The sequence below is a fragment of the Vanellus vanellus genome (genome assembly GCF_965231255.1).
Source record: "Vanellus vanellus genome assembly, chromosome: 4".
Classification (NCBI taxonomy): Eukaryota; Metazoa; Chordata; class Aves; order Charadriiformes; family Charadriidae; genus Vanellus; species Vanellus vanellus.
The window spans coordinates 53371415-53383526 of NC_138909.1; the positions used below are offsets into that span (position 1 = coordinate 53371415).

Here is a 12112-nt window from a genome sequence, read left to right on the forward strand (position 1 = left end):
GTTGGTTTTCATTTTAGCTTTTTCAATCCAGTGCCAGTTTTAAAATGAAAAAAATGGGAGAGAATTTGATGAGTGGCTCTTGTGTTGCTTAAAACTGTGCATAAATATATCTTTGGACTTAGTAAAAGTATCAAACTTAGTGTAAGGATTTTTCTCAAGCATGTTTTGTTTTGATAATGTCACAATTCAGTGTTAATGGGTCTCTTAAGAAAGAGATATAAGAAAGTTTAAGAGGAAAAAAGTCAGTCAGGCTTCCTTTAACTCAGGGTTATGGTTGACTACCAGTGCCATTCTATCCCTCTGCATGGTCTTAGTGTTTCCTAATCTGAGAATAATAGGTTAATAGCCTGTGTGCTGGTCTCTGCAGTGTAGGTCAAGGTCAATATCAGGAAGACATTTCTGCAGTTCTTGTTTAATATAACTGTTTTTTTTCCTGATCCCTCCCCTGTTTCCCCCTGCCCCCCAGCTCCTCATTGTGTCTTAAACAAGCTTTGAGATGTAAACTTCAGTACCATGTTAGCTATTCATAACCACCATTATGCTTGCTTTTCACCTCTTCCCACTTAGCAGTTTGCTGTCTGGTGGGTAGGGGCATGCACACCCACAGTTGCCACAGATTAGCTACTGTAAACTCATATTCTCTTGCAAATCTGAGCATATTTCGGAACTGAAATTTCTCTGCTCCACTTGTTTTAGATTCCTCTAAAGCTGTTCAGCTCCCACCTGTTGGAATCTGGAGATGGGATGGAGAAGAGAACTGCTTATATATAACTTTTTGTTCTCCAAAGATGGCTACTTATGATGCAATTCCCAGTGTCCTGCCCATAAACAAATATTGCCATGAAAGTCAATCAGTTGTTTTCAGTTAAACTTAATTGGGATTCCTTAGTATTTTTCTAGTTGGCTAACAAACTAGCTTATTCTGGTGTTTAGTTAAGGAAATGGGTACAAATGACTGAGGCTTCAGACTCAGCTGTAGGTGTCTGAGGCTCAAATGCCAAACTCTGGGACTTCCCCTCCAGCTTGGACAGAAACTGGTGATTCAGGAATGGGAATCTTGGAGAGGGGGCATATTTAAGCATTACAGATAGGTAATCTTCTCTCTCCTTTTCTTACAGGTTTGGAAGAACGTTGTTCTTGGACACTGAGAAATCTGGATTTTCTAACAGTGTGCTACCTAAAGGAACTGATACTCGTAGCTTTCTTGCAATTAATTTTTTGGTATTTGTACCTCTCTTTCCGTAGTTTTAGATCAAGAAACAGCATGAGCACAGTAAGTATTTTCCTACTCAGTGCAAACCTGATTCTTAAAATGTGTTGTTTCTGGTACCTCTGTAAATGGTTTTAAAAGTTTGTAGTAAATACACTGGAGCATAAGCATATTAAAACTTCATGTTTTGTGATACTTAAGACTCTTAATTTCTCTAGGTGCTAGCAATAGTTCAGAAATGCTTACAATGCGAGAAAAAAAACTTAGGTCAGACTGATTCCAATGGTTGGCTGGAAGTGAACATATGATATAATTGTGAACTAGTCTTCTCGTTTGCAAACCATAGCAATATGTTTTTATTTGTGACCCAACTGGTAAGAGATCTGGGGTAATGTCTTTTCCTTGATGTGATGTGTTCAGGTAGGAACAACCCATGCCACCATTCTTTGCATATTACAGCCTTTCAGGGGAGTGTTTTGTGAATTCTTGTGTGCTTTCATTGGCGCTGCAAAGATGAGGGCCATGCTAATATTACTCCTAAAGAAAATGCTGAGGCTTTGTTCTCTCTTAGACTCAACGAAAGCGCCGGGGAGGAGCAGTTAATTCTAGGCAAGCTCGGAAACGAAACAGGCTGGTGCCTTCTACTGCAGAAATGGCTTCAGAAGCAGAGCCAATAGAACTTGAAGAAAGTGGTAAGCTTTCTTTTTAAATTGGTAAGAATATAAACTGCTTTTGGAGGGTTGGGGTCCCACTTAACCTGTATTTTTGCCAGTTTCTAGGTGCTTTACTGGAGAGGAAGGGAAACCTGATTTTGGAAAGCATCTAGTATGGCATGTATGAACAGCAAGCCTACTGACAACTGTTTTAGTTTGTTACTGAGATGCAATACGTTCACCACTAGTCATAGATTAGTTGTGTGAGAAAGGTACTTAAGTGCTGCTGAAATATCTGAATGTCTAGTCTGGTAAGCTGGGAGTTACTGCAGCTGCCACTACAGATAATGGCAAACTAAGTTTGCGAACTCCCAAGTTTTAAGAAGATAATTAAAAGTTTGTCATTAGTTGTGCCCTATCCCTCGAGGGAGATGCAGTGCTTGGTCGGTATGTTTTTGCAAAAAGTATCAGAATTTAAAAAGCCTCCTTTAGGCTCTAAATAGATATTTAAATTGCCTTCTGAAGTCCTAGGAAATATTAAAAGTAACTGTTGGTCTCCAGATAATAATACGGATTTTTCAGTTTTTGCTGTGCATTTGGCTGTGAAAGGTTGGACGAGACACAAGACAGGAACATTTACAGCATGGTACTGTAAAATTATTATGTCCTATATGATTGACATTTTATCCCCTGTGATAAACATTCTCCTATGTTAGGTGAATAATCTGTTGCTGTGTATCTCCCACAAGCTCTTGTCATACAGCAGAACAGCATGAGGAGTTCAGCTGCTGCTCCTCTTGCATTGCAATTTGCAGAAGATAGTGATGGTTATGCTCTGCATGGACTATTGAGGGCAAAGCTTGAGTGAAATGTTGGATACGTTCCTGAAGAGAGAAGCCCGTTACCTAGTGGCAGGCAATTTTATTCCTCTGCGGTCTCTGATCTTGACTCTAACGTTGTGTTTTTAAGCTGGTGAAGAAGTTGTAGATCTCACGTGTGAATCTTCTGAGCCTGTAGTTGTTGATCTAACTCACAATGATTCTGTTGTGGTAAGTAGTGAATAGCACACTTATCTAAATCTTGTAGTCAAATTAAGTTCATATTGTGCTCCCTGATAGAATCTGGCTTTAAAGATATGTTTTAAGTTCAAAGATGACTTGTCAGTGCATGAAAGCCATGTGTTACAGGCTTTTACAGCACAGAAGCTGCTCTGGAGGTGCACTTGCAGATGGTTAGAGGGTAATCTCAAATAGTTTTTTGCCCCAGAACTTGGGGGGAATGTATACCAGTCATGGGTAATGTAACATAAGGAGATGCAATTTAAAGTTGAAGTTATTCCACGTTTACCAAATGTATAGGCCGATGATTTAAATAAAAATTGAAGGAGATAACAGTCTTTGACTTCACAAATATGAAGTGTTTAGCTGCAACGTCAGTTTAATGTTCTCCTGTCAGAGATGCCAAGCGCAACTGTAGGTGACCATGGTTCAAACTAGTTCAGTTTATTATGCCAAGAAGTCTTAAAAAAAAATCTACTTTTTTTTTTTTTACTGCTATTTTTAAAGGTAGAATACTGTTGAATCCCATTCAGAGCGTAGTTTATAACCTCAGCTCTGGGATGCCACTGCTGCTATGCAGAACCAGAAACAAGCTGAAGGAATAGCATGGGGTATCTCCTGCTGGGATTGTTGCTGAGCCTTTGCAAAGGAAAGGCCTCAAACTTTACGACATAATCTGCATTGCCCCAGCCCTAGTTACACCAAAGACAATGGCAGGTTTGGGGTTGATTTTTTTGTTTTTGTTTTGTTTCGTTCTTCTTTAGCAGCTGTTAATCTAATATGAGGTGTTTATGGATCTCTCACCTGAATTTGCCTGTTTGGGGGAGAAAGAGGGAAAGAATCTCCTCTAGCCTAACTCAAATGAGGGTACTGAAACTGGGGAGTGGGGAGGAGGGTGTTCAGATGGTTCCAAAGCTACCTCCATTTCTATCCCTCTGCAGCAGTATGAGCAGAACCAGAAGCAACCGCCTTCTTATTTTCAGAGCAGCAGCTAATTTACTACAGCTTTTCATGTTCTTAATCAAAACGAGAGGGATAGCCTACCATTCTTAGCTTGTTTTGTTGTAATTGCTTAGCGTAGCTGCTGTTTGTATGTAGCACTAGGGGTGCGCACCAAAGTCTAATTGTATTTTCTTTTCTCTCCCTCCCCATATATGTTGATGCAAGATTGTTGAAGGTGAGTTGATGTTTTACAATTGATAATGGAATTGTCTTAAACTTATTTTTCTTTTCCAACGGACTTGAGCATCATGGATTGAAATTGCATTTACCAAAAGGAAAAAGGCCAATGCTAAAGTATCTGGCCAGTGTCGGAGAGAAGGGATCCAACCTGTGTTTGACAGTCACTCTCAGAGCTTGTAGAAAGTATCTGAAATAAAACACATCAAAGCTGCTCACAATATGTTTTCTTATTTTCCAAATACAGAAGTTCTGTAAGCCCAGAGTTGGTAATAATTTTAATTAGCAGTGGAATGTCTGCTTTGAATAAGAAACTGTTGAAAGGTTTTTTTAGCCTGTGTTGCAGTGAAGGAACTAAAGAAGAAAGTTATTTGTGGCCATAGTATTCACTTTCATTATCTAGTATAACATGCCTCAAATTTAGTACTGACAAGTACTAACAAGCATGATTTTTTTTTTTTCTACTTTAGGTGTTAATAATAGTTACAGCTATAAAGAAGCTAATCCTTTAGACCTTTCAGACCTTCTTCTGATTATAATATTTGAGATGTATTAGTATGTTATTAGCTGCTTACTTAGAATGTAATCTATTCTGTGCTCTGAATGAAGCCAGAGCAAGTAAAAAATATTTGCAATAGAAGTTGTAGCTGAATACGTACACAGGAAGGAACTTTCATTTTCTGTCTATTTATGTAGTTTTAATTGATCAATGCTTGATCATTGTTATATGTACACTGGACATGCAGAGATAATTATTGCATGCGGTTTCTAATTGCTAAAATGCGAACATCAGTTCTTCAACCTTTGCGTTTGCAGACCAGGCAATTAAATATGTTTTATCTCCTTTTGTCTTGGGCAACATAACTTCCTTTTCAAGTTACCTTAACTCAGGAGGAAGACGACAAAAATTTCTAAGGAGACTCTGCTTATAGTATTTTGATAATTTCCAAGTACTGTTCTTAAAAAGACTCATAGAAACTGCCTTTGAGTGGGGGGATGTTTGTTTTAACACAGCTAAAGAGTGGAACAGTTTAGCATCATACCTGGATGAGCATCCACAGCAGCTCTATAATTTACCTCTTCAAATTTGAACATCGCTTCTGTCGCTTCGGAAACTTTCTGAACAAAGCACTCTCTGTGTTTTACCAGGTCTTTTTGTTGTGTATGTGCTACCTCACCATGCTACTTGGAAACTTAACTTCAGTCCTCTCTGTCTCTCATATCACACAGCAATTCTTGCAATTCCTCATTGTAGTATCATAGCATTTTCTGTTAGTAAGAATCAGGAGAGAGAGCCTTCCCTTCATAGGGGAGATTTATTCACAGGTAGTATAACTATATGAAACTTACGCAACACAGGATCTTCAAGATCATGTTCTAGCTGTTTGTATGGTGAATAGAGCAAATGTTTTGTGTTGATATGTAGCAGAATATTCACAATGTCTGGAAATATTCAGCCTTCATATTTAGGAAACTAGTTTGTTTAAGATTGCTTTTAACCCAGCTGAGTATGGTCCATTTAAAATATGAACAGACGATTTATAATCATGCGTTTCAAGGATAATTCCAGAGAGAGAGAGATTATATCTAACTTACCAAAATTAAATTACAGAGAATCAACGACAAAGGAGAAATCTTAGACTAAGAAGCCAGCGACAGTCAGACAGCTGTGTATTGAGTAGCGATGATGAAGATGAACCAAGAGATAATGATGTGTATGTGACAGATAAAGTGTCTCGAGAATTGGGACCACTGGAAGATGAAACTGCAAGTTCAAAGTATGTATGCCTTATCAACTACAAAACGTTGAATTTTGCTTTTCTTATACACGTAGGACCAAGTTATATTGCTATATCCTGACTTTTCTTTGAAGTCTTAACTTATTCTAGTCAGTTCCCACTTTCAATGAGTACAACATCACATTTCATGTGATGACTAAATGATACCGTTTGCATTGTAGGGTAAAAAGCCCAAAACAGATGTACACCTTTGCATACAACCTTAAAGATGAATCTGGGGGTATGGCAAGGAAGGAGGATTAGTCACAGACCATAGCTCATAATGTATTGCATTTGCCTTTGATGCAAATCTGTAGTAGTCAGGTTAGAAATGGAAAGATTTTCATTGGTGTAGATGAGGCTTGGTATCATGAGATCAGCAGGCAGAAGCCTGGTAAATTCCAGTAAAAACTATGACTCATTCACTGCTTTTTTACACATTGTCTGATTGATTGCCTTTTTCCTCTTGGACCAGTAACTGTTCTTCTAAGGTATGCTTGCAAGGTGATTATGGAGGTAATACCGTTATAGCCGGTTTTTGTTCTGTCCCATGTATGCCATGGGGCTCTGATATGTTTGCATGTGAATGCTGATCTCTCACAGTAGAGACCCCATTCTGCAGAGAAACGGTAAACTCCTGCTGTAGCAGCACTCCATTATATTAAGACAGACACAATGTATTAGACTAATTAAATGAAATCAGGTGTCCGTGTGAGCAGGGAAGACTTAAGAACATGAGAGTTGTGGTATAAACATTTTATGAAGTGTTTGGGGGGAGAAGAATACATGTTTTAATAAAGCCCCTGTGCTTTGAGCCTTTTAGATTACTGGAAGGCAATGTAGGAGAGAACTTGGGTATGGAAATTTTGGGTGTCAGGTCTTACAAATGCCACCTAAAGGTTCTATAGCATTCTAAAATGTAGTGCATTTTGCAAGTGGATTTGTAGATATTTTTTCTTTTAAATTTTGGTTATTAAGTATGTAGGTGAATAAAACCCACTAATTATTTAATACAAAAAAATAATGTTTTGTCCCTTCAATCTCAAGCTTCTCTGTTAAAGAATGTGCCTTACTGGTCTGTTTAGGTAAGACTAAAACAACTCAGTGCTGCAGCATTTAGCACCAACAAAAAGTTACTGATGCTGGAGATTGCCACAGAGCAGTCTATCATGTTACTCTGTAGTGGTAGGCTGCTCTTGCTTATGTGAAGGTTATCATCAATTGTAATTAATTACTGAGTTGGTATTATAGCTGCTGCATAAAGAATTTGAGTAGTAAAAATGGGAGAATTAATGGAGTTAAATTATCTGTGTGAAACTAGGGGTAGAAGTTAGTAGCACTTACTGCTTGTATTTACGGTTACATGATGAAGGGTATCTCACGCTTTCTGTCCAGGTTCAGTTTAATAAATTACAAGCTGTTGTTTAGCATGTGTGGTGACATAATAAAGCCAAGTGTTTATGGTAAAGACTTATGAAAGAAAAAAAAAAAAGTGGCAGGAAGTTCTTTCTCTTTCTCATAGAGAATATTATTCAGCACTTACAGTATAACACATTCCTTAAGCAGAATAGCTATGTCTATTAGTAAGCGTGTGTGCCAGACATCTGTCCTGGAGGCTGAAAGCAGGAGAGGTACATCTGTAACCACAGGGTGGTAACAGCCACTGAGTTGGTCTTTCCTTCTCTGAACTAGAAATTTATTTTTTAATATTTCCTCACATTAGTGTGTTTCTGCCCTACGTTTTATAAGCAAGGAGTTCTTGGTATGAGTATGTTGCTAGTCTTGGATGTTGCTTGATTAGAATAGGGGATGTTCTCATTTCTGACAACCACTTTCACTTCTAGAAAGGACAGCTAGATGGTTTTGTTACAAAACGCTTATTTATGACCTGTTGAAGATTAATACTGCAATATATATACTGCGCAGTGCTGGAGACTGCTGTTACTTGTAATAACAGAGCAGGGTGACTAACTGCACCTTCCTGCTGCTGAAAACCAAGATGCTGTTTCCTTCAGGTAAGGGAGACCCTAACTACTTAGTAAATGCAAAAACTTGAGGGAGTTAAAGGTACACAGGGATCTTCAGATGAAATGTGTCCTGACTAGTCTGTGCAGTCAGATGATTACCATTTTATGTAAGGGTAACCCTCAATGCATGGTGAAATTAATGGATGCATGTTCTTTCTGGTTTTGTTCTCTTTCCCACAAGGCCATCTGGTACCGTTAGCTGTCCGATTTGCATGGATGGCTACTCAGAGGTAAGGATCCACATGTTGTCATCGTTTCTTTTTTGTGAGAGGGAGAACGGGACAGAGGGTGAGCTGCGCAACTCTATTGGGTTATGTGGGTTACTAGAAACAGCTGGCTTGAAGTACAGACCTTGGATTTAACATGATAGTAGCTTGTAACTCAAAACCGTTTCTTAGTGGTGTGCGCAGAGGGAGAAACACTTCACAAGATGGCACTGAAAGATCTTTGGGTTCCTTGTTATTTAGTAGTAATATACTGACTCCTGTTACTCCAAGTCTGATTTACCAGGTGCCAATAGACCAGCAACGTTGAATTCTTTACTGCAAATACCAGTTGTGGTTTCTTTTCTTCCAGATTGTGCAAAGTGGACGACTGATCGTGTCAACCAAATGCGGCCATGTCTTCTGCAGTCAGTGCCTCCGTGATTCCCTTAGGAATGCCAACTCTTGCCCAACCTGTAGGAAGAAACTCACTCACAGACAATATCATCCCATTTATATATGAGTACTTCTGTTTCTCAGGAGAGACTCAACTGGATTTTGGGGGAAAATGTCATGTTTTCAGTGCTCTGAAGATTTAAAGAGGAGCAGGTTGTGCACACATCCAAATAAAACTGATCTCTTTTTTTTTTTTTTTTTTTTTTGGAGAATAACTTGTACATATATAGACAGCTTTTTTATGGTCCAAGCTGCTTCTTGTTATGTCCCTGGTTATAATGTTAAATTTGTGACTGTCTCTAAACTAGACCAGCAGCCTATGTCAGAAAGGAAGCAGCTAATCCATTCCCTTCTACTTTTTTAATGCTTAAATAAGAGAGGTCTGAGTATTTTGTTATTTCTTAGTCTTTAAATTATTCCCGCCATCACATACAGATATGGAATAGTTACCTTTCCAAATACAGATGAGCAATTTGCCATTTCATTACACTTTTGGTTTTCTGCTATAAGAAGCTCATGACTATATTGCTTTCTGCTATACCATCTTTGCCCAAGTCGCGTAAGTTCTGTAACGATGGATCATTTTATCATACATCAATATTAAACTGACAACCAGGGTAATGCAATAAAATAACCTGCTCTTGATCTGCAATCAGGTTTTTTTAAGCAGAAGGCTTGAACATGTAGATGTCTTTATGAACTCCATGAGATCTAAAGTACATAGACAAATCACAACGTGTACAATGTGAAAATACTTCTTTAAATGTTTTAACTACCAAGAATTCCTGTATTTGAATTGCAACACTGAACTTTATTTTCCAGTGTGATGTGATGGTCTCTCGGGTTTACTACTGTTCTATAGTGCTCTCTCCTGATAAGTAAGGAGAATGTAGTCTTCTCTAGGCTTGCTAGTGATGAGTAAGCAGCAGATTGTATGCTGTCCTCGTCAGCTGAATACCAAACTACCTACAAATCTTCTTACTGTATCAAGTGTACTCAGCGTAATACTTAAAGTTCTGTGCGTTCACTTCACTGTTCTCTTCAGTTTTTATACTGACATCTGACTGATTTTAGCCTGGTGCGTAAGGTTAAAAATTAAATAATTGTATTGCCATGGATATGAGAAGTGGAGGCTTTAAAAGAGGTTTGGTAGCAATCTTGACTTGGCAGCTTTTTGAGAGAAGTTTAGTCTCCCTTTGCCCTGAGGGTTGTCCAGCTTTCTTTAAATGTGCATTTTTAAAAAAGAACGGATGTCAGATACGTGTCCTAGGAGAGAGAATTTCTCTTGAAGCAAGGCAGGAATACATAGGTTTATGTACTGTTATCCAGTCACTTTTTTTTTTTCCAGGACTGAGTTATAAATGTCTGCTTTAAACCTGTTTCAGTGAAAATCTGCAAGCTGATGTGGAATCCCAGATGAGCTGATACAAACAGGAGGACAGTAGTTAAATGTAGATGACATGATTAACATCAGTATTTTATGATCCACGTATGCAGTAGCCACATCTATGAAAACTGAATAAAAAAAAAAAAAATCCAAAATTAAACTCAGTTGCCTTTTGGAAGTTGGTGGCTTATGATAAACCATTAGGAGCACCGTTCTGTGCTCTGGTGCAGCACAACTGTAGGATGTGTTTAGTTAACACTGATATCTGATGTGTCTTCACTATAACCTGTCCTAGGGATCTGTAGGAAGCCTTTAATTAAAACAGCTCTTCTAATTAGCTGTCTCAAGTTCTGTATTGAAGTAAAGGTTTTCTTATTAGGATGTTTAGGGATGTAGTAATACAAAGTTTTGTTCCGTAAAGGCTGGCTTAAGAAATGCAATACCTTCCCTGCCCTCGTTTGGAATAGCTCTGGCTCAGCCCTCTTATCAGGAAAAAGCAGTTTCTGCAGCGTCACAGTATGGTAACTGCTAAACAGTGACACACCTTTAGTTACTGTGTGCTCCCATTGGTAATACGAACTACAAGCAAGGACTACAGCAGTCTTAGGACAGTGTGGTGACAAAAACGGCTGGCACTTGTGGCCCAAAAAAAACATAGAAAGAAGAATGAAACAATACTAGAGGTTGCTAAAAGAATTAGTTGCGTGAAGAGAAGTAGCCCAGCATTAAAACTGTCAAGATATTTAAGGGCTACAGAAACAGCTTTCTCCCAGTAGCTTAACAAAGAAAAAAGAAGAAAAAATTGTGGCTGGTTTTCCTTGGGTGTCTACTGTATGAGAGAGACAGTAAGGATTTAAGAGATTACCTCTGGGGATGAGTGGCGTATCCCTGCATCTTTCACAGTGTACTAGCCATAGCCTAAAAAGACTTTGCACAACTCCCTCCATGTAAATATCACTTTATAGTTTGTGTCTCAGTGAATATATCTAATTGAAAGTTAGATACCACAAACTATAAAGCATTTAATGAAGTTTTTAGCTTTTGTGAACCCTGTGAAGTGCCACAAACTTTGTGCATCTCAAAATTAATTATAAGCTCTCAGTACATGGAAAAATACTAAATTGCGTTACACACCTTTTTTGGGGGGGGGAGGGGGGAAACAAACAAAAAAAACCCAAAATATTTGAGTTCCAGTGATGTTTCACACTGGCAAGAAGTGATAGATAATATAAAGAATTTTTTCCTTATGTAAATGTATGTCTTGTTGTATATAGTTCAATTTTTCCTGTATTTAATTGTATTCATGTCTGTCCGTCCCATCTATGTTGGACTCTGCTGGTAGGCAAGCAGTTATTTTAACAGGTGGAAATAAAACTATCAATTTGATCAATGAGAAGGGCTGATTCTTTTAATCAGACTGCATTAATTGATTTGGGGGAGGGGAAAAAAATCTGAAATGCCCAAACTTTGTAGTTCTTTCGGCTGGTGTGTGTTGTGTGGGAAAAAGGAGAAAGGTGCTGCCTGGGCTGGGAGGGAGGAGGGGATGACGTTGGGGTGCAGCCCTGCTCCCAACTTGGGGGAGTGGGGGGAGCCCGGGAGCCGGTGACACAGGGGGCTCAGTTTAAATGATGGCAGTGTGTTGGGGTGTTTTTCTGCTGTAAGCTGTTGATGTTGCGTGTGAAATTCCCTGCTGGAGAGAGTGAGGAGGAATGCTGAGGAGAGGGCCAGGCACGTAGCAGTTTCAAAGTCACTATAAAGCTTATTTTATTTCTTCTGTGGCAAAAAAAGAAAGCATTCAATGCCTCTGCTTTTTCTTCATCCTTATTAGTCAGGTGACCATCTTCAACAAGTATCAGGCCAATCAGGGAGATCCCAAAATCCATAATGAGATTTTGTGATGAGGCGATTCCAAAGGTCATCCAAGCTTTGGAAAGATGACTTTTTAACTCACGGGGATATGCACCGAGCTCAAACCTACCATTAGTGCAAGTCTTCTTGACCTCTCCTAAGCCCTTCGTTTTTGACAAAAAACATCAGTACAGATGGTGAAGTCTATGGGAGCCAGAGGAAACTCAGCAGGGCTCAGGTATATACTGATCTGTGTCTTTAGGAGGACCATAGAATAGCTATGGATTTATTTTACACGTTTAGATGATTGTCC

At 38.8% G+C, this 12112-nt stretch overlaps 1 protein-coding gene across 1 annotated transcript; it reads left to right on the plus strand.

Annotated features, from left to right (window-relative positions):
- Window positions 1-1143: 1143 nt before the first annotated feature.
- RNF4 (ring finger protein 4) lies at window positions 1144-11329 on the plus strand. The gene is made up of 6 exons (XM_082483021.1): window positions 1144-1273; window positions 1782-1902; window positions 2833-2919; window positions 5713-5878; window positions 8087-8135; window positions 8482-11329. Exons 1-6 carry the CDS (start codon window positions 1265-1267, stop codon window positions 8629-8631), a joined length of 582 nt encoding a protein of 193 aa, XP_082339147.1. The 5' UTR covers window positions 1144-1264; the 3' UTR covers window positions 8632-11329.
- The last annotated feature ends 783 nt before the right edge of the window (window positions 11330-12112 follow it).